General features: G+C 42.9%; 1 protein-coding gene and 1 long non-coding RNA gene across 4 annotated transcripts in view; one reads left to right on the forward strand and one right to left on the reverse strand.

The window, feature by feature from the left end:
- LOC100547178 (calcium-activated potassium channel subunit beta-2) overlaps positions 1-21,749 on the reverse strand; it is a 113,797-nt gene extending 92,048 nt beyond the window's left edge. For 2 of the 3 annotated variants that reach the window (XM_085233119.1, XM_031555183.2), the window contains exon 1: positions 21,540-21,749. In XM_085233119.1, coding sequence (XP_085089245.1) covers positions 21,540-21,577 — 38 coding nt within the window. In that variant the 5' untranslated portion in view covers positions 21,578-21,749. The remainder of the gene's footprint in view (positions 1-21,539) is intronic. The other variant, XM_003209197.5, reaches the window with a different exon arrangement.
- The window catches only part of LOC146543648 (uncharacterized), a 191,742-nt gene continuing 179,073 nt past the window's right edge, over positions 14,696-27,364 (forward strand). Inside the window, exon 1 of the long non-coding RNA XR_014885542.1 lies at positions 14,696-14,854. This is a non-coding gene — a long non-coding RNA (uncharacterized LOC146543648). The remainder of the gene's footprint in view (positions 14,855-27,364) is intronic.

Here is a 27,364-nt window from a genome sequence, read left to right on the forward strand (position 1 = left end):
AAATACAGGTTTGGTTTTAATAATTATTTCTCTCTTCTGGAGATTCTGGTCTATTAGACTCCCTTGCTCCTGTTACAAAACCTGATGACAAACTAGGCAGCAGCTAGATTTAACATCCTGACTGACCTTATTTAACTGACCTTGCACCAAAGCAGCACAGTGTGCTGCCAAATTTCCCAATTTTCTTCAGTGTCTGAAGTCTCAGGGGCAACATTTTCTAAACAATTTTGCATCTGCTGACCTTATCACACCGGCCAGAAACAAAGCTGCTGGGCATTCAGGGGGCACATGAGCACACTGCAAAGAGGGAGCTCTGGGTGCAAAGCTTTTCTCTAATTGTGCCAAAGCATGGGCCAGCCTGGCTGATGCAAAGGGCTGAGGGCAGCAAGGGCTCTTCCTGACATTAATCTGGCCTTCAAATTTCCAGGGAGGTGATGGAGTCACCATCTCTGGAGGTTTTCAAGTAAAAGTTAGATGTGGCACTGAGGGACATGGTCAGTGAGCATAGGGGGGGAGGGGGAAGGGAGAGTGGGTGGATTTACGGTTGGGCTGGGTGATCTTAGAGGTCATTTCCAAACTTAATGATTCTATGATTCTATGAAATTCATCCGAATATCAGTGTTTGACCCAAATCCTGTCACACTGTGGATGTCTGAAGATGGTTTCAATGATACAAAGTGCTGTGTTTCCAAAGAGTTCCAGTTAAAGGCAGAGCTCTATCCATCAGTTACCAAAAAAAAAAAAAAAGAGAGAGAGAATGTCAGAAACCTCTGTCATGGCTCTTCAGAAGAGTTTTATCTTGTCACTTGTTACGTAAGCAAAAAGTGGGCTTAATGCAAAATGCCACTGGCTTTTCAATCATTAATGACACAATCAACTAAAACACGTAATCTGTTGCAGTGAGTACAGTGTTTGTAAACACGTGCAATTAAAGTGGAATAAGATTCAATTATAATGGGTTATGTGTGCATAATAATGCAGATCATGCAATTCTTATTAGTCGGGCTGTAGTCTGAGCTCAGTTTGGGAGGAAATTATATTGAAATGTACTATAATGAAGAAGAAATTTTAATGAGAAGACAAGGTTGAAAAAATATTACTCAAAGCAAGAGAAATGAAAGCATCCGGAGGCAGAATGCAAATGACTGCACATCTGACTACATCGCCGGTGCTGTGCCAAGATCACAAATTTACACTTAGCCACTGCCAGGACTTGGGCAGAAGTGGGCACTGCACAGGAGCAGGGTCCATGCTCCCTCCCTCTGCCTTTTTCTGGTCAACTGCTTTTTGGGTGGGGGCAAACAGTACTCACAAAGATGTTTAACTTCATTTTTTTTCATGTTTTCTTCAGATAAGCGCATGCTTAAAGTCCAAGGTAGATGTTATACGTTTCCTCGTCTTTCCCTTTGTTTAATCATCCACGGAAGTTGATTTACTCCACATGAATTGCTTTAATTAACTGTTGTGAGGAGGGGAGCAGGACCAGACTACTCAAAAATGCACAGGAAATCACTGGTAAACAGCACGTAGCTGGTACTGAGCACAGGAGAGCTGATCTCAGCTGAAACATGCAGACCTTGTCTAATTCTGGAACAGACAGCTCACCAACTACTTGATAAAAACCAGTTATAATGGGTACACGTGTATAACAATGCAAACGGTGCTGCTCTGATTAGAACATGGCGTTGAATTGACTTAATCAATATCTGAGAAGTGAAAGCAATACAGCGTATGAAGTTAAACAAAATAAATGAGAACAACAAGGTGCTGCGTTGCATTAGATACACAGTTCTTAGGAAACTGAAATCCTGAGGAATTACTGGTATCAGCTAGGGCAGGGCATTAAGAATATCTGCCCTGAGCTCGTTGCTGTCAGCTCGAGCAGCTTCACTGAAGAACACAGAGAGGAATTTCTGCAGAGTGGCAACAAGTGACTGCAAGTGTGGGAAATCAAATGGGAAATACAGATGCAAACCAGAGGAAACCTATGTGCATGCATCTTGCTCCCAGTGTACTGTGAACCGTAAATGCACTCAGACAATCAAGGGAAAAAACATTCCAGAGACCAGAATCCCAACTCTTCATTCTGAGCAAAAGCTCACAAGAGGAAATTTGAAATTCTGGGAAGGAAATGATGCTGTCGCTGCAGCTCGCAGTGAGCGGAAGCCTCATACAGACAAGGCTATGTGGCCTCCCTTGTCAGGAAATGTCTATGGCTCATCAGTCTGTATTTCCTCTTTCTCACTTCAGACTCCTCGTACTTTCTTTTACACCCTTCCATGCTGCTGAATTTTCCCCTCAGTTTGGTGTTTCTGCACTAGGCTATGATGTCTCTCCGTAGCCATTTCTCTGAGTGGCAGTGTATTACAAATTCAGCTCTTCCAGTACTGATTTAGCTCCTTTAATCTTATAAATGAGTCTCTCCATCCCCTTGATAATTTTTGTTGCTCTTCTCTGAACTCACTACAATTTTTCAATATCTCCTTACTAATAAATTCCCCAGAACTGAGCACAGCGTTCCAGGTGCAGAGGCAGCAGAGCAGCATCCAGGTGGGCAGGAGCCGGGCTGCCCCAATTGTGCTGCCCTCCTCAATGCCCTGTCTCATTCCCAACTTATCCCCACAGGTTTTGAATCTCCTTTCCTCCTGCCAATGAAAACTGATTGGTTTCTTCTCTTCCAGTGCAGGGAAAGCTGGTTTAATTTTCCTGTGCTGTACCCAACCCTGAATTCATTTTGTAATGCCCTTATCCAGCTGCTTCTGCCTATGGATCTTTTGTGGAGGTTTTTAGTTCCTCCTAATGGCATCTCATCTGCGTATCTTATTAACATGTCACTTTCTCCTCTATTTCTACATAAACAGGCAAGACCTTAAATAAAACTTCTAAAACTACTTTGTGGTTCTTCTAAGGATTCCTCATCTTCTACTCTCTGCTTTGTCATTCTGTTAACCCCTCTTTATAGCCTTCTAGCCTGTTTTCAATCAAGAGGGGAATGTTCATCTCCAATCTGATTTAAATTAATTTTTCTAGAAAGATTTCATGAGGCACAGTATCAAACGCTCTACTCAGATGCAAATATATTACAGCTCCAGCATTCCCTTCATCTCTTAATTTTCTGTTTCTATCAAAAAAGCAATCAGGTTTGTCTGGTGAGATTTATTCCCACTAGACCAATGCAGTCTGGGGCTTTGTGCTGTTGAAGCTGCTGAACACCCATGGCCAGAATTGCCTCCATGGCAGCTGGATGTGTAGGCACCTCCAAAAATGAGTGTTGGGGTCACTGTTATGTTCATCCTACACTGGAGTTCTGCTAATTGGGAGTTCTGTCTTAATTATAATTAGTGCCAAGACTTTGATGGGGTGCAGCATCCCTGTAGGGCTGTCCCAGGCTTGTGGTCCCTCCACCTGCAAAGAGCACAGCCCTTTCCTGCAGCAAGGTCACCCCGCACAGCTCGGGAAGCCCTGCAGCAGCACGGCTCACTTAACACCATCTGCAAAGCACCCGCTTCCCTGCAGGGCTCTCAGCAGTGGCATGGTGCCTGGCCAGGACGGGGACCTCCTGCCTGCAGTCTCTCAACAGATTGAGGAGCGATGAGCTCCTGGCAGTGGTGGCCTTTGTCACGAGGGACTGCAGCCACCCGGGGACAACTGTGAGACTCCAAAGCGAGACGGATTTATTTCAGAAAGGTAGAGTTTTCAGCAGGACGTGTTTTGGGATCATTTATTTCTCCCTCTAAGTGTCTGTATGCGCTTTTCTTTAGACACTCTCAGTCTTCTGTTTACAATTCAGGAGGGCACAGTATGATACAGGCAGTACGATACTTTTTGCCATTTCCCCCCATATCCTGGGCTCATTTATATCAGCTGATTTGCATATACGATTATTTTCCCTCAAGTGTTTTCTCACATGTTGACTAGGAAGAGATATTTTATTGGCTTTTCCTCATTTCTAAATTGTTCACATTTCTTTCATCTGTATCATTAAAGATAGATTCTAGCAATCATTAGCTTCATACCCTCCCTAATTTACTAATTAATGGACATTCTCTCTCATTCCCCTGACACTCATGCAATAAGTGTCTTCCGTATTCGCTTTAAATTCTTTGGCAGCATTAATTCACTCTGAATTTTTTTGCTGTCCTCATCCATCCCCTGCTGAGCATTAAATGAATCTGTATTCTTGTTTGATTTCTTCCTCACCATTTCCTATTTTCAGTACAGGTTTTTTTAATCTCCCATCTCTGAGCATTCCTCATGCAGTCTCTGTAATTGCAGCATACATCAATTTTTTCACGCACAAGTATTAGTCATGCAGATTTGTGGACACTCGGCTGCCTTAGAAATTGAATGGGGTAAATGTGGAAATGGCCCTTTGTGAAGAGTGGGTGTGGGACTGGTCAGGATGGGGACCACTGCCATTGGTCCTCCAAAGCTGAGTGCCTTCCCTTGTGCCTTCATGCTCAGGAAGAGCAATAAACATCTTTCCCTCAGTAATGAGTTCCTTTAATAATTAGTTAATATTTGTATAGTGCTTTGAAGATGCTAAGTGCTCAGTAAGTGCACATATTATTTTTGGCATTTCAGAGCCCTTTCAGACTGTACTGGCAGCACCTAGTTCTCAGCATTAATGAGTTACATGACATTGCTTAGGGGGAGATGTGTTTAGCAGGATTAGTTTCTATCTCTTTGCTGTTTTGTAGGAGAAGGAATACCTAGCTCCACTGATCCCTAGGGCAGCTGAGAGCCTTATCCTGCTGCAAAGGGTTTCTTCTGGGTGGAAAACACAGCCTGACCTTGTCCAAGGCTGCTCCCTACACAGTCCAGTTGCAAATACTTTCTCATATTGGATCTAGTGGGATAAGGGGAAAAAGGTAAATCCCCTCCTTCTGGGCCAGGTAAATCGTTGGCTTTTTGTTTTCAGCATGGACATTGGTGACGTTACGCCTAGCGCTGAGCTATGGAGTTACTTGATAGGATATATCAAAAGCAAATGGAAGTGTTGGTGTTATGGGTTATATTGTTCTTACAAACACACTTAAAGCTCCTAGATAAGTCATTATTCTGGGAACCTAATGCAAGGCAGCAGGTACTACAGTTCCCCCGCAGAGTCTATTTTCAATATTAATTATCTTGCTGTGCATTAAGTAGTTTTTGTTTTTGCATTAAAAGATTTATGAAGATTAGATGATTAAAGTGACAAAAACTAATTTTCTCAAGCAAAGCCCCTTGGCAGCAGCCAATTGCAAAGAGAAAAATACGTGCATTTAGTTGTTGTGGAAGGGTGGTACGATGAGTAAGTTGTTGTATGGAGGGGAAGGACCGGTGGGAAATGCTGTTCCATCACTAACGTAGCTGCTGTCCTGCTGGCCATACACTTGTGCTGTGTTGATGTGGCAGCCATTCATTTTAATTCCCAATAAAGCAGATTTTTGTCTGAGAAATCAATTTCTCCATATGAAAACCAGTGACAGAAATGGCTATCACTTGCAGACATATGACATCTGCTGCAAAGCTAAGCTCAGTGTGACAGCAGGGTATGCCTTGCTTGCTCTTTGAGGAGGAGGAGGGGAGCTCTGCGGCTGGGTCTGGTTTCATGGCACTAAGCTGGGCTGCCAGGTGAGTGCCTCTCACAGGGGCAGCTGTCACTGGAAGGAGATCTTATGGCTGAAGGAATCCCTTGTGTAATAGCAGGGTTTGTACCTTAGCTCCCTCGCTGCCAGCTGATGAGGAAATTCTGAAGGAGAAGTCACTCTGCCTTCTGGGGGTCTGTACAGACTATGCTTTTCCTTTTCTTTCCCCTGGTTATAAACATGGTGTCATATAGTCCATAAGTTATTTTGCTGTAACAATCTTTCCTTCCTTCCTGTCAGGTAGATGAACATACACAGTACTTGCTAATGCTAAAGCCATAGGCATTAAAATCACTGCTATCATTAGCATGGTCATCCCCCATTGCACAAATGAAAGTGAAAAAGCAAAAGGTGCTCTGTGGAGTACAGTGCCAAGAAGCTGAGGACATGTAGGAGAATTGTACTGATTATTTTGTATATTACATGGCTCACTTTATGCAGTCTTTATGATTTCTGTATTTTGGAACACTTTCCTTCATTGACTAGCACTCTGAATAGATGATTTCTGTATGAGTTTGCTGTCATTTGTGTTACCAATTCTTTTTTGTTAGTATCATGAAGTCTTTTCAATGCCTTAAATTTATTATGGGTTTTAGAAATGCCTACATTTATCCATTTTACACCTTCATTATCTGATCTAGCCTCATCATTGCACCAAATACATTCAATGGTATTATCACTGCTGTCTCATTTCATTATATTTCCCATTTCTTAGAAATAAAAGCACTAAACAATTTATAAGAAGACATGCCTGAGCATAATCAGCCCCAAGATTATATACATCTAAATCTTGGGTATTGACAGAACATGTCCGTGACTCAGGGGTGACACAGTTTGTGTTTTAGGCCAGTGCTGGTAGATTGGGCCTACAAGAATGTCAATGCAGGATCCCAAAAAGCCTCTGAAAAGCCTGAAACATGCACTGTGAGCCTTCAGCTTTCTCAGCATCCACAGTGAAGGTTCCTCACAGTGCTAAGTATAATACCTGTCCTCAGAAGATGAATTTGTCTTACTAATAATGTCTGATGTGATCATTTTCCCTAGTTCTTCTAAACTGAACTTTATGCTGTGTGAGGCTCCAGAGCCAGCTGCAGGGAGTGGAAAGAAGGGAGAAGGTACAGGGGAAAGGAAGGTGCAACTGTCTAGAAGATGGGCATTAACATCACCCTCTGATGGTGGCAACTGTTGTTCAATTCTTATGTTGAGAGGGATTTTTAAGGATCAACTAAATAGAAAGTAAATCCAAGATGAGAGGAAAGAGGACAGAAAGATGGCTTCAAAGTGTGTGACATGAGGTGACTCTTGATTAAGAAAACAGCCTGTCCACAATGGGAAGAGAAAGTGCACTCAGAGACTAGGACAGCTCAATGAATATCCCTCCTGAGAGAAAGCATTGTAAAAGCTGACCTGAATCCATTTTTAGCAGTGACTGTTCTTCCAGCTGGAAGTGTTTTCCAGCTACACTAAACTCACAGTTCATAATCAGGATTTGCTTTGCTGGACTCTGCAGTGCTGGTTCTCAGCCACCGACACTTGGAGGAGGACAGCCTCTTCCTCTGGCAGAGTGATGTAGCTCATGGCACTCTTTGACCACAAGCAATACAGAGTTACAGGACGTCTTGCAAACTGCTGCAATAAAAGCAGAAAATTATCTCTGTATTTTAGGGAAGCTCACAACGAGTCTGTGTTAGTAGTCCCAAACACAGTGCATCAGCCATGTTAAAGGCTGAAGGGAAAAGCTCCAGTTTCTCAGTTTGCAACGTAGTGTCAATAAATCAACCTACAGAGAAAATATTGCAAGTATTTTGGAACAAATGATGTGATTGAAAAAGGCATATTTCATCCAACTAGTCAATTACTACACCCACTGATATTTGTTAAGATTCAATTCAGTGAAAAAAAGAAATGTGTGTTTCTGCTACAAACTCTGGCCCACTTCCCATAGATACTAATCCTCAGTTTTTAGCCAAAATTTGCTGATGCATTGTCTGACACAGAAGAGGGCCTCTGAGCTCTGACATAAAACCTAATTACAGGAGGTATAGTAAAACAGGGCAAGAGATAATGAGGGGGAATTGTTTTAAGCTCAAGGAGGGAAGGTTTAGTTTGGATGTCAGGGGGAAGTTCTTCGCAGAGAGAGTGGTGAGGTGCTGGAACAGCTGTCCAGAGAGGATGTGGATGCCCCGTTCCTGGAGATGTTCAAGGCCAGATTGGATGGGGCCCTGGGCAGCCTGGTCTAGTATCAGATCTGGAGGTTGGTGGCAGGGGATTGGAACCTGATGATCCTTGGGGTCCCTTCCAACTCAAGCCATTCTATAATTCTATAATTCTTGTAATGCTGAAGACATGCATGGTGCTTGCTCTTTTCCAGCAGCAAAATACCCAGCACCAGTTCACTACATTAGATGCAGAACATGCACGCAGACACATGCATATGCCTGTACTAAAAAGCATAAACTGCCTTCTCTTTGCTCGAAGCCCAACTGCCTGCAGCAATATCAACAAATGCCATAGAAATGAGAAATAACTCTCCAATTCCCAGTGCAAGAAAGCTGTGATGTGTGCATGTCCATAGAGGGGAATGGTGAGGATTTGGCTAATAGATAAGAAGTCAAAATTGATTCCACACAAACGTGTCTTACGAAAGCTTGTCTATTCTTTGGGACTTGCCATGTGTCTAGGCAATGGTGGCAGCTAGGTGAGTCCCCACGATATGCTGGCACCAGTGCCTCCAGCATCAGGATGGATTCCCTGGGTGCCTTTCTGTTCTTAGCACTTGGGAAACTGCACTTTGCTGACGCTTGCCTAGAGGCTGTGTATCCACACAGACAGGAAGAGTTTGCTCTACGAAGCAGCAGTGGAATGAAAGTGGCTGGCAAAAGGCAGGTTAACAGCATGGCTGCATAACAACATTTTTCAGCTGCTCCCATTGCTACACCCCACCATGGCTCTTCTCTGCCATCCATCTCATTCTCACCACATATCTGAAACCTTGTTCTGAGCAGCACAGTGTAATCCTAACACATCAGCATGCCAGGCAGCAGCTGCCAGAGCTCACGTATAGGCCTCAAATGCATTTGTTGAGAGCAGGGTTCCCAGATGAGCACAATTAAGAGATGTGCCTGATCATGCACTATTCCTTTGCTAAACGAGGATTAACGTTTCAAAGGATGCACAGTCTCTATGGCCACTTCTTTCAAGTAACAGCCTCGTGTGTTTCTGCTCTTCTTCCCAGGGACAAATCATAGAATCACAGAGTCAGGAAGGCTGGAAAAGAGCACTAAGATCATCTAGTCCAACCACTGACCCATCCCCACCATGCCTACTAAAGCATGTCCCTTGGTGCCCATCTACATGTTCCTTGAACACCTCCAGGGACGGTTAAATCACCTGTGCACGTTCTTGACCTAATGGGGTTAACTCCTATCATAATGATGGCAGGAGCTCAGTTTAACCCCTTCTTTTTCCCTTAGTAGCACAAAAAGCTAAACTACAGCTATAGATAAAACATGCTGGAGACCGCGATCTCGGGTCTTCCCTCTGCAGTCCCCGCAGACAGCAGCACAGCCGGCTGCAGTGCTGGTGTACAGGACGGTGACCGAGATGCTTCCAAAAAACACTCTGTGGGGGTGCGGAGCGCTGCGGCATCCCCCCGCCGCGCCTCCCCGCCGCTCCCAGCCCATTGCTGGGGGAAGAGCAGCACCTAGAGGCCCCGGGCGGCCCTGCCCCGGGCTCCGCAGGCACAGGAGTCCCCAGGGCTCCGGGACTCGGGGGCAATTTGCACTTCTGGCGGCCGGCGGATTTAGAGATGAAACCAGAACGAACCCAACCTCTCTAGATCCCAGACCCGTTCCTTCCGCGTTCAGCCTTGCCAGCCTCTGCACGGAGGTCTGGCAGAGAGAAAGAGTCCTCCAGTGCTTCACTTAAAAGTTGGTGGTTCGGAGGTCGGGGTGCGATGGCCTTGTGCCACCTATCTGTGCTGAGCCGTTCCTTGTGCTCTGCCTGCCGGACCGGACCCACATGGTCAGTGTTCTGTGAGAAGCTGCTGCAGACCAAATAGTGGCTTTTGTATGGTCTCCTCTGATCCCCAGCTTCTGCTTTAAAAATGTCACTGCAGTAATGGGTTTCTGTAGGATTACTGCAATTCAAAAGGTCACATAGGCAGTAATTATCCCATGTGTTTAGTTGAAGGATCTCAGAAATATAATGTTAATTCTAATTCTGTCATCCCAGATTGAATGATTAATTTCTGCTTGCAAGTGACCATAAACACCAGGCCTAATTTTTGAGAGAGATTTCACTAAAAATGTAGCTCTATGCCTTCCATGTATACCAAGATTACTTCAGGTGTTGAATACACTTCTAGCAATGCAAAGTTAATAGGATTATGGTTAAAATCTCTGAATAAGTGTTTCACAAGCAGCGAGAGCAGAGGATAAACAATAATTTGCTCTTCATTAAAGAGTCCAAAGGGCAAATTTTGAAACCGCCTCCTTAACTTTAGAAACCTGAAAATTAATAAAGATGAACTTTGCCCAGTGTTTGGATAGAGGAGCACAAAAGTCACACTGCCCTCATTTTGTGTGCAGCTGTTGAGCTGTGTCTGTCTACGTATTTTGCCTAATTAAAATCTTTTATTCCTATAGGCTTGAAATGATGGTATGGCTGGATCCTTCATGCTGGAGTCTGCTCTGAATTGACACAATCCAAAGATTTGCATCCTTTGCTATCACCACGTTAAATGCACTGTCAAGAGTTTGGTGGTGAAACCTGAAGCCCTAATTCTCACCTACACACAGCTGAGTTAAATCTTTATTTCAGCTTCCAAAATGTAGGTGAGGAGGCAAGCTGTAAATGTCCACTGATTCCTAGGCCCTGCTAGTACCCAGGGTATGGGATAGCAGTCTGTTCCCCTCCTGCACCCCATATGGCTTCTGCAGCACTGAGAGCACAACTGTTGGGTTGAAGAAATGTCATGTTTGAATGTTATAGCCAGACAAATCTTTTTTGGTTCGAGTTAATCCAGGTGAAATCTTTAAATGAGGGCTGAGGATGGAATCCTTCAGTGGAGGATGAAAATGAATACTAACATAACATTGTCCTTTTTTAAACAGACCAGGGTAAGAGTATAAAGAAGAAACAGTCCATTTAGTGGGAGAGCTGATGAGTACATGGAGACCTCACCTTGCCTCTGCCTATCACTGCTTGGGCTGGTGGTGGATTCATCCTAATCCTGTGGGCTGAGCTATTCCTGAGCTGTACAGCCACTGCAGTTCCTGACAACGATGGCTATGACAAAAGCTGAGCTCATGGAAAGGCTGCACACAGGACAGGTGGGCAATACATATGTAAACCAATACAAATTGGAGCAGAAGAGCATTTTGTGTGCAGATGTGCTTTTCCAGCCCTTCCCATTGATCTTAGTTCAAGGCAGGTTCAATCCTAGCATAGACAGAACAACACTAGGGACAGAAACATCCCTTAAGACACGGCCTCAGTTCTGTATTAAAGCTGTTGGAGATACAGCCTTTACACAAGAACTTTGACAAACATATAAATATATATTAGAAGACAGTCCTGGAAAAAAAACAAACAAACCAAAAAAAAACAACAAGAAAACAGAGGAGAGGATAGAGACATAACCAGAGAAAAAGGAGAAGGGAAATAATTTTCACAAGTAAGACAAGTCCCTCTGCCAGAGACACTTTGCTCTTTACACACTCTTTAGAGCCAAACAGTTTCTTTAATCTTGTTTTGCTTCCCTTCATCTTTTGTTAACCTTCAACTTATGCAAGCTGTGGTTATATTCTATTCAAGCTTTTATGCAAGACAGATGTTGTGGTAACTTAGTGCTTTCACCATGCCCTGCCAACCATCAAGCTAGCATGATAATTCATCACTGCTCTCCCCGTGCCTGGCAAGTTGGAAGGCAGTGCCTTTGGATGTCGGTGCTTGTAATGGTAGCTGCATTTTCATTTCTGGGGTTTATATGCTGGTCACCACTTCCAGCTAAGCAGTAATGGTCTATAGAGAGTCCAGGCCTGGGAGTAACTGTACATTTGGTAATAAATCAGTTTGACTGTGTGTGTTGGAACTGCTGAGTCATGGCCTGATTGAGCACCTGGGGAAAGGACCCAGCCAGCTCTGGGAGCACAGGTGAAGGCAATTCATGTGTGTGACCAGAAGGGGTGGAGCCTGGCTGCACCTCTCTTAGACCACATTTAAGGGCTGACTGCCAGCATTGAAAGCTTTCTTTTTGGAGATCTCTCCTTTGTGGAGCTTCCTCTGCAAGCCTGGAACCTCAGAGATTGGTGAGCAGTCCTTTCCCTTCCTTTGTAACATCTTCTTATTGCTATGATCCTTCTGCCTTTATACTTTGCAACATCTTCCCATTGTGCTGGCCTTTCTGTCATTATGCTGTGCATAAGATCAAAACTTGTGAAAATCAGTAAGGCATACAAGCCAGTTGGGTGTATGTCAGTGTAACTCTGCAGAATTTCTTTATACTGGTTAGTGAGGCACCAGCCATAGGCTGCTGGAGTGTTTCCTCAGATAACATGGAACGAAGTAAAACAACATTTGGAGCAGGGTTTTGCAGGCACACCAGGGCAGCTGTGGGGCAGGACAGTGTGAGGCAGCAGAAGAGGCTGCCTGCATGCATCACTTGGCAATAATTACAATTGTTGGACTTCTGTGTGGTCCTTCACAACTTGTGTTTGAGGTGCTGCTAAATCAGGCATGGCACCATGAATGATTTGAGTTGTGGCAGTGATGCTCGTCTGAAAACTACGCTAACATGAAAATCTACAAAGCATCTGAGGTTGCTGTCTTTGTTGTCCAGACTGTTTGTTTGATTTTATAGCAGGTATTAGGCCTGATGGTGTTCTGTTTATTTAAGTGAAAGGGGCGAAAGTAATTGCTGTCTTGCTCAATGTTGTAAATAACTATTGAAGTCAGTGAAGTCAATATTGACTATGGGGCCCATTTCTCTTGTTGAATTAATTTTGGTGTACAAGATTACATCAGGTAACAAGAAAGTAGTCATTGACTGAGTACTGCAAAGCTTTTCATAATTGCAGTTATTCCTTTCTATCCTCTATTAATAAACTGAATCCATATTAGAACTGTATATGTAGCAATGTATTTAAAGACAGAAATAAGTTCCTTTTCTATCTCAAAAACAAGAATTATTCAGCTTCCTGAGAGGGAAAGGTTGAGTTTCCCATAGTAGAAGAGGAAATTTGACACCCAGACCTTGGTAGGATCTCTCATTACCTGTATAAGAGCCAGGAAATGAAGTTGGACCTCTCATACTTCAGCTGCTCTGCAACTAGGGCTATTCTCCAGTACCTGTTTTGTGCAAGTCATCAGACTACAAACATGATAATTAGACTGGTAGAAAAATGCTTAACGTTGAATATTTTAAGGATGTAATCATTCCAGCCTCAACTGGGAGTAAAAACATTGCTCTTAATGTCAAAGGTAGGGAAACTGGGGCACAACACTTCAAGCTTGTGTGACTGTTGGAATCGAAGTCCTCCAGCTCCAGACTATGACCCTGGGTCAGTCCTATGAACTATCTTGTTTGTCAGTGCTAGGGACTGCCAGTAAATTAAATAATTGCTTAGTGGAAGAAGAAAATGAAGCAGTACTGACAAGGGAGACAAGATATGCTTTCCAATGAGACCTGAAAATTGAGACAGAGTTGATTAGGCTCATATCACCATGCAATCTGGAGATACTAAGCAACCAGCTCCCTGCATTTACATCAGTGGGAATATTGACCAGGTGGAAATTTCAGGCTTCTCCTGAAATGCAGAAACTTCTCAGTGCTCTATGGGGGAGGAAGGAGAGCTATTTTGGAATGGGAGAAATAAAAACTTTCTCTGACTCCCTTAGAGAAACCTGCATATAGCAGCAAGGTACTTAAATCCTTCTTGAGTTTATGTTGCAAGGATAGTGTCAGAGAACAACCTGCTGGAAGAGTGATAGTCTGTAGGTAACTATCCTACTATTACCAGTACAATGAGTACATCTATACAGTGAGGTCACATCTATGTTGGGATGGGATGAACAACAGGAAAGTGATGTCTGAGTGTGCTGAGCCCCAGGATGAGTGCTCCTGTTCCTGGCACAGGTTTTGCCTTGGCAGTGGTTCAGTTGTATTGGATGGTGGACAGGCCTTGTAGATGAATGAAGCTGGATATCAAGATATTGGAGTGGGAGAGATTAGGGACTATTTACAATCTAAGGTTTTGTAAAGCTTTTCAGTTAGTTTTTTTGATTGCAGAAATGTCTCTCTCAAAACACTCCGCCTTTCTGGTGGACTGCTCTGCCCTTAGTGCTATTGTAAACTTATTTGCTCATGATGATGGATCTGTGGGCTGCAGAAGAGTTCCCTGATCTGCCTGCTGGCTGCCAAAGATGCTCCTGCTGACTGAGGGAGAAATGTGCTCCAGGCTCCTGGCAGTGGTTCTGCTTGAGACCTTGCATGGCCAAGGGGGATGTAGCATGTGCTATTGGAGGCAGTCAGGGTACCCAAGGCTTTCTGGAAAATGAGCAGTATTTCTGGCTGACTGGGCCCAGTGGTGAATTTACAGAGCTCTTTTGCCTCAAAAAGGAGCAGCAGAGGTGAGGAGGGATGGATCAGCATTGATTAAGCTGCCAGTTCTGCTAATGTCACTGTGGACACAGTCACTTTACTTTGCCAGCAGCAGCTTTAATAATAAGATGCAGAGGGAAAAGGAGGGAGTGTCAGTGCTGAGCTACTCACAGTGCTGTTGGCAGTATTTAGATGAGAAACTGGTGGTGTGATGGATGGCCACGATGCAAAGATACATGGTGATCAGCTCTTGAAATGGGCAGGCTAAGGACTGCACCTGACTAGTGTGAAGGTGACTTCACCAAGAGCTGGTACTAGATACTAATCAATTTTGTTCCACACAAATATTATTTGTACTGAACTCAGCAGTAAGTTCAACAATTCATGCAAATATGTTGGCAAGGGCTGCTTTCACATGCTGGTCTAGATCTGCACACCATGCTGCTTGCAGCCGGTCAGGCTCTAGGGTTCACAAGCAGAGAAGAGCTTGTTTGGTCCTGAGCAGAGCTGTGAGGGGTGGTGCAGCATTTCTGTCTCTGTTCCCCTGGCCCTGCTCCCTGTGTCCCTGCTGATCAGCAACTGTGTGTGCTCACTGAACAGGCAATCACACCGCAGTCTGAAGGTGAGTTCACTTCTCAAACCTTACAGAAATATTTTTCCAAATTCAAGCTTCCTTCTGGCAGGCAAAGATTATCTATACATCTCTATTTAAGCACCCCTAGCTTCATGACCTAGAATGAAGTAGATTTTGTATTTCACACACTGGCTTTTTATGTTGTACTGCTGGACTTAAATTCAGCCTCATGCCTTTCATTTTCATGTCCATGGTATCCCATGGTCAGATATAATTAAATTTGTTTTGTGATTTTTTTTTTAAGCTTGACATGCATTATATATAACAAACCCTGATAAGCATCTCTGAGAAGAACCTATTGTATAAATACCCAGACATTGTTGTTTGGGTCCAGATTTTGCTGGTCATTATGAAAAGGTGATTTTTTGATGTCTTTCCAAACAGTACATCAAGCTATTTTAAAAAGAGGTTTCTCCTTAGAAATGAGTATAATGCTTTAGTTCTAATTTTGTAGGAGTTAAATTGAATGTAAACATCTCCAATATTTGACTTAATGTATAGAACATTAGGAGTATCTATCTAGTGTTTCCAATTAACCAGGAACACTGTCTTTCCTGTCTGTTTCATCCAAGGACAAAAGTAATTTGTTTGGATAGCAAATTCCATTCCTGCCCATTAGCATTAGAGTATCATTGCAAAAATAATCCATGCTATCTGGATTATGGCAGTGAAATTTCACTTGCTACAAGTGAAAGCTGTTTTCTGAACTAATATTTAGAGAAGATGAGAGAGATAGAGAGACGAGAGGGGCATCGTTAAATAGATTTTGGTATTTCTTGCTTTGAGAGGTTTCTACTGAAAAGGAGAGTACATCTATCTTGCAGGGGGTTTCCTTAGAGGGTTTAAATGAAGACTGAAGCTTTAAGAACAAAGTAAAAAATGGAAGAAGAAATATACTGCCATGGGTAGCTCAGAAATGAGGCACTGGAGGTTTCACAGGGTTTTCATTAATCCTCTCCTGCCCTAAGGGTGTTCCTGTGTGACCATCAAAATGACACACGTGCAGCTGTCTGGTGCTTTGCCACATCTCTAGGTTTGATGTACTTTGCTCTGGGGATGGTTAAACCTCCAGCTGTTCAGAATGGCAGTTTGTTTCCTTCTACAAACATGCTTGGATGTTTATCTGAACTATTTAAGTCCACAGAATTAGATTATAAATTGTTTCAAATGGTTTTTCAGCACATTTTCCTTGCTAGAACCTGGTAATCAACATCTGAAAACCTGTCTCTCTTGAGCACTGCTTTACTACTGCATCAGGAGCTGGACTGGTAGCTGTGCCTGGTGTGTCCTAGCAAGAGCCACTTTACTAATACAGCGGGGAGGAAACCAAGCACTTGTCTACTTGAGTTGGTGATAGGACTGCAAAGCTCGTATGTACATCCAACATAGCAAAAAGCAGTCACTAGGTGCTTCCCTGTGGCAGTACATCTTGTGCAGTTACATGGCAGCATATACTTGGGCACAAGGAGGATTGGGTGAATCAGACACATTTGGTGGAGTAGTACCAGCTGGGTAAGAGGGCAGGCAAGCCAGGACTCCTGGGAAGGCACTGTGCTTCTGCACACCTGGCTAAGCCAGCAGTGGTGGAAATGATTTGGTTCTGATCACCTCATCAGCTTGGGCATTCATTTAGAGCATTGAGAAACAGTTTAATAATAACTGACAAGATATTAGCATTGATTTTTAACATGCTGTAAGGGTATGATAAAAGAGTAGGTATGTGATGGATGACAACTATATAAACTATTTGTTTGGCTCAGCTCGGTTGGTTCTGACTGAAAAAGATGAGAGAGGAAAAGAGGATCTTCTCAGCCTGCCATGAATCTTAGCAGAGGAAGGTTCAGACCACCAAGGTTATAACAAATTTCAGAGCTTCTCTTACCATCCTATGTAACAATGTACTGATACAGAGATTGTTACTGAGATAATATCTGATGCCTAGAGACAAAATGTTTATTTGCTTTTATTTAAAAAAAAAAAAAAGGCAGGAAGTATGGCTCAGGAGTGTGAACTGGGAAAGAGGACAGATATTTCCAAAGCTACTGCCAATCCCCTTACATGGACATGATGAGACTATTGTGCTGTACTGGAAAGGGATTCATGACTCAACACGTGAATCTGCACTGAACTGCATTCACAGGTTTAAATTTATTATGAGGCTTAAGGTCCAAAAATAGGAGTCTTTCAAAAAATGTATTTTAGAAAGATTTTAGAGGGTGATTAAAAGCAATATCATTAAACCTCACCTCTGAAATAATGGGAGCAGTTATACATACTTAGTGGCAGTGGATGAAATAAATTCCAGGCATTTTCTGACTCAGATAAATCTTAAGTTTCCCATGTGTGCATTTGCAATTATAAATTTGGAGAAAGACTACTGCAGTAAGATGAAAAGTGCTCTTGCCAGAGGAGGACCTGGCCCTTCTTGCTCAAGTGACGATGTTTTCAAGATAATTCGGTTTGTGATATATAGGCAGCTCTAAATTCAGATCTTTCAATCTCTTAACTGAAATATCCCAGAAAATATTAAATTCTTGTATAATATACAGGATTCAGGGAAACTCAGATTAGTTGTTTGGCCTCCTAACACACAGATGAAGTGCATTTCCTCACTTAAAAATCAGAACAACCGTATCAGTACAGTGGAGGAATATGTCACTCAGATGGTATTGCAGGCTGATACAGGCAACTAGGTATGTTCTAAAAAGCTGTCTAAGGGCAGTGTTTGCATGCACAACCTTTCTGTTCCTGGGAAGGGTTTTAGCTTTTCAGGTGTCTGACAACACGAAGACCAGCTGTGTGCATAGCCTGTTAGCTCTCCTCCAGAGCAGGATTGTGCTCTTAAAGCAAAAGCAAACACATCAAGCTGGCTTCATCTAAACCATCCTGCATTGCTTCTGTTACTTGTCTACTAATGCAGGCCAGCTGTTTAGTCAGTGAAACAGAAGCATCAAATTACAGAAATAATAGAAAATGGAGAGTGAGAGGCCCCTTAGAGGACATCTTGTCTGTCTGCTCCCTTGGTGTGTTCAGATTTTCCTACACCACTACTCCATGGTCTGTTGAACTGGTTTTCAAAAGTCATCAGTGATGGAGATTCCAGATTTACCCACAAACAAGCAAGTAAAAAGTAAAAGCTGTGTTAACAGCTGAACAGCTGATCGATTCTGTCCGTGATGTTGGTCTTACAAAGAAAACATCCGCTGCTGAAATATCTGTGTGCTATACTAATGCTTCAAGGAAACATGCTAATCCTTTGGAGACGTGCAGACCTTAGCACTGGAAAATGGGAAATGCGTGCTGATTGTGCCTGTAAGATGGTGAGCAGTAATCTGCATGGATGCCTTTTGGCAAGATGGGATTTTGGGACTATTGTATTTATGTGTGATTGCCTTTTAGACTATAGTTGTAACAAACACGATTAGTCTACAGTTCTCCAAGAGAGGCTGCACTGTGACAGGGAGGGGAGTGTTCGCTTCCAACCAATGCAGGCCAGGCAGCACTTATTCTAAGGATGAGCTGCACTTTTGTTTTCTATTTTGAAACCTTGTCCAAAGCACTAAAATGTAATGAATTAAGACAATGCTGAATTGCTGGCCTAGAGCTATTTTTTTCTTCCTGTGACCATTCTCCTGTTTGGTAATAGTTATTGTTTGAGTGGATTTAGTTGAGTGCATCTTTTGTCTTGTTTTGTTGTTGCTTTTTTTTTTAATACATGTTTTTAGAATGAGGCCCAGAGGAAGAGGCAGGGAAGCAGAAAGCAAGAGCAGAACTTTCTGGGGCAGAGTAGATGATGTAAAACCCCAAACTTTCAGGTGCTTTTTAATGTATGCAGATGTATCCAGAGGAATAAAATATATATTGGAGAGTTAATTTTGTAAATAGTTCTCGATAACTCACTAGAAGTTTTGGATATGTAATTGGATATTCCTTCCACTTCCTTAACACAGCAGTACAATAAGGAATAAACAGGTAACTGTTGGTTGCAACCTAGCTTCCTACTGCCCAGGACATACAGTGTCAGAAAAGTATTTTATGTAAAAGCAGGAATTTCATTAAGAAACAACAGCTGAAACACTGTCTTTGTTAATTTGCAGTTCAAAGTCACTTGCTTTTCAAAATCTCTGCTTTGATTTCTGTCAGATGCAGAGGCATGATATATGACATGGCATACATCAATTAAATCTCAGCATAAACAGGTGTGATGATTTTTCTCTAACTGAGGGGATGGGAAGGCAACTTTTTCTTTTAATGATCTTGTGAAATGATTTTAAAGGGCTGTCAAACATCTGGCATCAATTAGTAGACAAGTGAACTGAATGGAAGGTTTTCATTTTCTGTTATTGCCTGTTCCCAATGCTTTGTTTCTAAAGTATTTTACTTTCTGACATTTCTGTTGTTACCTATAGAATGCTTTCCTCCATTTTTAAGACATCTTATATTCAAATTTGCCTGACTTCAATATGCCATTCTGATAATTTCCTTTGGGATCAGTCAGTTCTTTTCCTATGGTATATTCCATGTGAGAGGTTTTTTGACTATCAAGCATTGTCCATGTGCTTTTTTGGTTTTGCTTTTGTTTCCTCCTCTTTCTTGGCTACTCCAGTGCATTTTATTCTTATGTCCCTACTGACTCCCAGCATGTTATTTAACAGGTGAATATTGTTCTGTGTGCTTTGCACATTATTTTTCTCAGACTCTGTATTCTACAGTTGGCAAGATTGCACCTTTTTAGTTTAGAAACTCAGCTAAAATAATTTGGGGCAAAATGTGAGGAACAGAACTTCTAACTCTGAACTGCTCACAGCAGAAAGCCAAGCTCTGTGCTCCAGATTAGAGCTCAGGAGAGAAGGGGTGGCTGGTCACACCTCACCCTGTCTTCTCAGGATGCCATTCTGACAGTTTGGAAATGTGGCTGTCACTGTTTCTGTCTCAGTGCCACTTCTGAAAAGCAAACATCTGCAGCAGGAAGCCTGTTGGAGGTCTTAGTGGAGGAGAATGTACTCTGAAAAAGCCAATGTTCCAATGAGCCATAACTGCTGCTTTGGGCGGAGTGACTCAGCTCTCTGGGCACGGTTTTGCCAACATAGAAACAGTTTAACTCAGTGTTTCCCTGAAACTGACGAGAAAACTTAATTTGGGGTCTGGTACTGCCATGTAAAACTTCCATCAACTTTTTACTATGAAAAGGGATGAATTAAGTCAGCACGTTCTAGTTATTATCTGTGCTAGGCTGCTATATAACTGCAAGGCAGACACTTAGAAGCGGCGCCTGAACACCCAATAAATGAAAGTCCCTCCCCCAAGGAATTTGTGTCTGCATGGGAGAGGAGACTGGGCAGGAAGTGAACAGGAGCAGCCAGAGGTGATGTGGCTGACAGAAAGATGATTCAGATGCCTCAAAATATTTTGGGGAAGTGTTCATTCTTTTTCATATATGAACTAACTTTGTGCTGCCTGACCTGCACTTTTTTCTTTCAAAAGTCCTACGTAGACAAAAGATTGAATGAACAGAAAGCTGAAAATAACAGTGGATAATTGGATTTTTTCTTTTTTTCTTTTTTTTTTTTCCTGGGAACTGAAAAGTTATGAGAATGCAATTGGAAACAAACAAAAACATACCGTAGGCATGCATGTAAAACTTTAAGTGACTTGGGTTTGATACTAGAGACAGTCTGCAGAAAGATATGATTTTTTTCAGAATTATTTGAAGAGAAGCACAGGAAAAAAAAAAAACCCCAAAACCCTGCATCTCGGTAGGTTTCAAGATATTTGAAAGATAAATTAGAAAATGGAAAGAAGAGATGTCTAGAAGTTTTGCATTTTTATTGCCTGCTCTTGACACACGTGAGCAGTGTTGTTTGGATAGGTAGCCCTTTCTCCTCACAAACCTTATCCATGTTTGTACAGCACAATATACCAGACTACTTTCATCCACCCAAGTGCCAGATATGACACCCTGTGGGTAGAAGATCTGCATGTCATCAAATCCTGTACTGAATGGTTTTCCTTTAAAGACACCATTTTCAATTTATCTCAAAGTCCAGCTTAGCTCAAAGTATCTCTTTTATGCTGGTACCACCAAACTGTATCAACATTACAGGATTATGAAGTGGGATCACTTACCCTGTCAGCTCTGTGCTAGCATTATGGCTTCACATTGATACTTCCAGCAGAGCAAGTGCTATATTTTATTAGTTACAGAGATTCATTGTGCATCCAGAAACTGCCCTCTGCACCCTGCTTTTATAACAGGATTCAGTACAGCTGAGCAAATACAACCTCTGTAATATATATGAAATACAAGAAGATAATAGTAGCAGGACAAACTCTTTGATTTGCTATATAGTGTGCACAATGAATTGGGAATACAGAGATACTTTGCAAGATGGAGGGAAAATATTTAAGGTCTGCCACATGAAGGCCTAGCAAAACCCACTTAAAGGATTCCTATCCTAACCAACTCTCCATAATTTCTAACAAAGTCCTGAATGCAGTTATTTCTACGGTGTTTTTCCAAGCCAGACTTCAGTTACATTCTTAAAATTGCAGTCAAACTGCAGGAGAAAACAAACCCAAATAAATACAGTGTACTAGTTGTTATCAGCCTCCAAATAATGAGCTGAAAGCAAACCTCCAACCCAAACAGCTCCAGCCATTTGTTTCTACTTACCTCCATTTGTCTCTCGGATATTTAAAGCAAAGACTCATTTTTGTCCTGCAGATTCGGTGCTGCCGCTCAGTATTATCTTGCCTGATTGTAAAAAGGCTCCTGACCAAAAGGAACAGGAAAGCAGTACGTAAAACAAACACAGAAGCCCAAGAGGAAAGCTACACCCTAAAGACCAGCACTATTAGCAACTGAGAGACAGGGAAAGAGAGAACACTCCCAGTTACTAACTTTTTCCATTGATACATCTGTTACAAAACAATTTTGCTGCAAACTTCTCTTCCTTCTTGCAGGAGATGCTTTGCTGTATGTGTAGACCTCAGATAAACCACACAGCGAGTGTGGGATTGGGCTTTTTTCTTTTTCTTTTTTTTTTTTTTCCTGTACCAAGTAATCAAATTAGTGAAATAAAAGCTAGGAGCTCAGTTGACTACTCTAAAAGCATAGTTCTGGGCAGCACTTATCACAAGGTGCATTTGTCCATACTTGAGTTGTTGTTATAATCCAAAATTCTTCAGTAGAAAGAGGGTGATATTTGAAATAGCCACCTATGGGACTTTCTGGCCAGAGAGCCTCGGTGCAGCAGAAGTGAATGTTTAGATGATTAATAACTTAATTTTCTAAGGGCTTGATGGGCAGGCAGAGAAAATATGCCAAACTGTCGTTGCCACAAAGGGGTTTTTCAGTGCCAAAAAAAAATATATAAAGAATGAGAGTTCATGATTTCACCTCTAAAGGTTTTAGGATGAGGGGAATGTGTAGGGGGCAAAGTGGGATTTACTGCAACAGCAGGAGGCACGGGGCTCAGTGTGTGTTCAGAATGTCCCTCAGTGGGTTTTGGCTTCTCCTGGGCTGTTCTTCAGTGCAGGTCAAAGAGTAGCAATGTGTGCCCACAACAGCTGCCCGGAAACTTTTCTCACTGACATTTAATATGTGGCTTGGAACAAATAACAAACAATTTAGTTTGAATTAAAAAGTTTTGACAGTTCCATTTTGCCAAGCATTAGTCAGAAGGGAAAATTGATGGATGTGTCCTGTTTGAAAATTCCCAGAGTGTAGTAAACTCATTTGTTTTAAAAAAGTTAGGAGCAGATTCTCCCCTCATTTCAGAACAAATCTGGCCCTATTTCAGGGAGGCTGATCAAGCTGTGGTGACACAAATTAAGGTCATTCATTTACTAGGGTAAGTGAAATCTGCTTTGAGCCCATAGCTGGGAAATGCTGCATACAGCATCGGAGGTGGGAAAGAACCAGTGCAGACAGTAAAGCTGACTCTGGGCCTGCGCAGTCAGCATCTCCTTTGAGTCTTGTTTTCTGAAGGAGTGTGTGTGATGGGGAGCCATGCACAGCTGGGGGTGCTCAGAATGGCCAGGGCACAGACAGCCCCTGCTCTGCAGTCTGCCCATGCTGCTGGTGTGCTGGCAATATGGGTTTGTTTTCACGCCTGCTGGCCTTACTGCAGGGCAGTTCGGTGTAGCTGAGGACAGCTCTCAGCCAGCAGTGCTCCAGTCAAGCTTTAATTCTTCAAGACAAGGTCATTACCGATTTGCTGCGCTTGCCTCACTGACATGTTTTGCTGATCAACTTATTCACTGAGTGTGGCCCTCTGCACAGCAGGGAGCTGCTACAGCGGGAAAGAGGGTTCTCTGTGAAGCTTTAAATAAGATTTGTTTTCCTTTTTTTGTGTGTGTTTGGAAGGAGCTCTGTGCTGACTTGTCAACATGATTTTCTTCCATCTGTATATGTTTATCCTTGATTTAGAGTATCTCAGAAGCTGAAGAAGGAAATCATTTTAGTCCATCTAATTTATCTGGGAGGTCAGATATACAATTGGCTGCTATTACAGATTTTCCAGAGCTAATATTCCAGTTGATATGTTGCTTCTATTACTTTGCATAGAGGAATTTTTTTTATCTCAGTAGATCTTTCTCTCTAAAGGTTTGCAGTGGCCTTTGTCTCATTACCTTCCTGGTTGCTGCAGTGCCACTGTGCCACCCTCATTCATCTCTGCATTATGGATGCTTTCAAAATCAGCTTATATTAAACGCTGACCGCACCAGTCAAGTTCTTCTAGTTTGTCCATGCTTCATGTCAGACCCTCTAATTGCATCACTTTCTTTGTGTTTTTTTTTTGTTTGTTTTTGTTTTTTTCTAAATTGGGACACAGCTTTGAAGCTGAAAATGCCATAGGTTGCAATCCCCATATGTGCCTCTGTGGAGCACGAGTGGTTTGCAGACTGCAGTTTGATGGCTGATCTCTGTCTGTGCCATGCTTTTGTCAAGTTTAAAGCATTAAGTACTTTTCTCTTTGACAAGTGTTGGAAGGCGTTTCCACAGCGGTGGTGTTTGATGGCTAAGCCTCATTATCACCTCTCCTGGTGGTGCAGGAGGTACAAGGCAGGATTTCCAGTTCATAAGACAGGGCAATTCAACCTTAATGGACAGATTTTCAAAAGGGCCCAACGTGTTGAGCATTTGCACATCTTTAGCCTGAAGCAATTGGCTTGGAGTCATTAGTGAAGATGACTGGCTGTCTGATGGAACCTGCAAACTTGAGAGTGCATGTCTCAGAGTGCTACACAGAATCACAGAATGCAGGGATTGGAAGGGACTTCTAGAGATCGAGTTCAACCCCCTGCTAAAGCAGGTTCCATACTGCAAGTTACACAGGTGGGCGTCCAGACAGGTCTTGGATATCTCCAGGGAAAGAGACTCCATAGCTCTCTGGACAGCCTGTTCCAGTGCTCCATCACTCTGGCAGTGAGAAAGTTCTGCTTCACTGCTGCAATTCAATGCTATAGATTTCAGTGTTACAAACTCGGCTTTCTGCGGAGTTAAGGCTATAGGTTATGTGACAGCGGAGGAGGCGCTTTCCAAGTCTGATTTCCAAATTTATGCACTCAGACTTTGTCTTTCAGCTCTCAAAGCACTTCACAGACATCATACATACTGATCTGGTCAGTTGCTTTATGTAACATAAATGCAAGTCGGGTGAGGAGATGTCCGCTGCAGCGAGGTACTAATGAACTCTGCAGGGCAGGGGAGCCGACTGCAGTCAGCTTTGTTTGGGAGCTGAGATCGATGCAAATTAAGTTTGTTCTCCAAGAGCAGCTGGAGAGCTGGGAAAGCAGAGGAGGTGGAAAAGGGCATTTTGGAAAAGATGTTAAAAAGTGATTTACAGGACATTAAAGGGAGATGTAAAATACTGGCAATCATAAAAAGCCTGGAGGCTGCTCTGTAATTCTTTGAAGCAGGAAAATTTAGTCTTGGGAAGCAAAAGAGGAATACAGAAGCAGAAGAATCAACCTGTACTTGGAGTACAGACTGTAAATTCATTGCAATCAGCACTATGGGCTGCAAGGCATCTCAGCGGTGCAGAAATGGTGATTTGGGTCCATGCTGCCCCTTTCTGAGTGCACTGTTGACCATTCAGAGGCAATCCGTGCGAGCAATCGATCTCTCGGGGCTCCCGTTGCACGAGGAGCTGCTCGGGGCAGCACACGGCTCGGTGAGCGGAGCGGATCCACAGAGCCTCCTTCGGCGGCACAGCCACGCTCCGGGGCTGGCGGCAGATTCCCGCCAAAAGGCCCGGCCCGCCTGCGGAGCCGCTGCGTCGCCACAAGATGGCGCTGTCGTCACGGCAAAAACGCTCCTGCAAAGGTACCGGCGCTTTTGGAGGCCTTCCGAGATGGTGCTAAATACACCTCGAAAACAAACATAAATACATTAATTTTGTGGGCAGCAACGTGGCAAAGACTGTAGGAGGGGAAAAAAAGGACTTTGGAAGAATAATCTGTAATCTCTGAGTTTGCAAATTGGCCCCAAGCATGGAAAGCAAACATGCATGTGGAGACAACCTGGGCGTACCTGCAGTTCTGGAGAAAAACAGGTATGTTTGTAGGGCTGACAAAATGCCCAAATCTGACCTGTAGGGCTGTACAGACGGCCCTTTCCAGTGCAGGACCAAGCTCACATCCTGCTTCCAGCAAAGGACCCTGAGGGAAGAAGTTCCTTCTTTCATAATGCTCATTTTGTAAAGGTTACCGTTCCTCCTTCATTCTATTCCCAGTTAAAAGCGCCTGGATATTCTTATTGGCAGAAACAACTGAATCTTTCTTTAATTCCTGCTATTTTGGCATCAGAGCAATTCTCGGCACACACTCCATGAACTGATCACACATTCTGGGAAACAAGATTTCCTGTCTCTTCTACTGGCCGGTGCCATTTGCTGGCATAGTTGACTTCTTGTCAGTGTAACGCAAGGCACTGTGAGCCTTTACAGGCTCCTGCTGGCAGGAGCTCCATAAGGGTGATGACAATTTTGGATTGAGGAGCCCTGAGAACTCTGAGTGCCTTGGAAAACCTTCCCTATAGGAAAAACTTCTCAGGACAGCTCTACCTGTCTGGCTTTATAAATTTACGAAAGATCTGATCAGAGTCTTAAGTAACCTTACGGATAGAATATGAATTGAGAATGTGATCTTCAGTCTGCTGAAATAAATGCAGGCAGATAGCTGAGGGTAGTCAAATGCAGATGTACAATAAGCTGCAAAATCCTAACAGGATAATTTGCTGTCAGAACAACTCTTTGGAGGCTTTGGTGGATATCCATCCCTAGGAGTTTTAATGCGATTTACCTAAAAATCCTGTAATTTAACATAGTTCTGCTACAACATTACCTGAGTCTCTTTGGTAACAAAAGGAACCGGAGTCAGAACTCTAAAGCCATGGTTTATTTCTGTAAGACCAGCAAAAGCAGCCAGACAAGGAGTTTCAAGTTATACTGCAAAAAAAGGAATGGTCTTTCACATGGTAATTATTTTTAGAACAGCTGAGATTAAAGAGGCAATTCTGACCCAGAGGCTATTCTGAGATATTGGATGATTCCTTTTGCAGCCCAATTCCCTGGGAGGTTGTAAGCAGCGTTTGGTGGGCAGAAGGTGCAGTATCATTTCCTCCGGATATAAACCTCGCTAAGATCCTTCAGGTTACAGGTGTGCATACTGGCAATGAAAAGTGAAGACTTATTTGCAGTCCCTATCACTTCTTTGTTGCAATTCCCTGTGATACAAACTCACTCTGCAATTTTATGTTCAAATGTGGATAACTGAACTAGCATCTGTGCCCTTTCCCTCCCAGCCCTATCTCATTGTTCCAGTCATGTAAGTTGGCCTCAGGCAAAAAATCGCAGCCTCTCCTATGTCAGAGTGCCAGATCAGAGTATGAGCTCTGGTAATGAGCTCATATACATGATGTTTCTGAGATGAAAAGTAGAAGTATCCTGATGGCTTGTACTCACCTTGTTCATGCAACTGTCTGGGACAGTGCCTATCCGTGTAACTTTTACACTTTGTCTTGCAAAGTTTTGATTTTTCTTGCTGGGCAAAGGTCTCTCTCCTTGCAGTTGTCACCCAAGAAGGGCTGCATCATTAGGACAGAAAAGGGTTGAAGATTCTTTTCTTGCTACTAGCATAGGAAAACCTGAATAGACTTGACCTAAATCCTTTTGAAATAACTATACATTATTTTCCAACTCCTTGTGGTTCTTCAGCATAGATGCAACTGAGTAGGTGGCGGTTACCAATGTAACAGTTTGGAGAGGAAATAAAAGACCCATTAATCCCTTGAAAAATCCACGTGTACTTTGCCTTGGGGTTCTATACACTCAGCATGACCTGAGTTTGCTGTGTTACTCACAAAGAAATTTCCTTGTCTTTAGTCCTGATGCCAAAAGTTCCCTTCTCTGCTGGGCTCTGCTGTGAACATTCAGCTAGCCCTTGCCAAGAGCACTTTCATTCACTGTGCCTTATTTTGGCAAGCTGTCTTGG

The sequence above is a fragment of the Meleagris gallopavo genome, chromosome 11, assembly GCF_905368555.1.
Source record: "Meleagris gallopavo chromosome 11, MGAL_WU_HG_1.1, whole genome shotgun sequence".
In the NCBI taxonomy this organism is placed as follows: domain Eukaryota; kingdom Metazoa; phylum Chordata; class Aves; order Galliformes; family Phasianidae; genus Meleagris; species Meleagris gallopavo.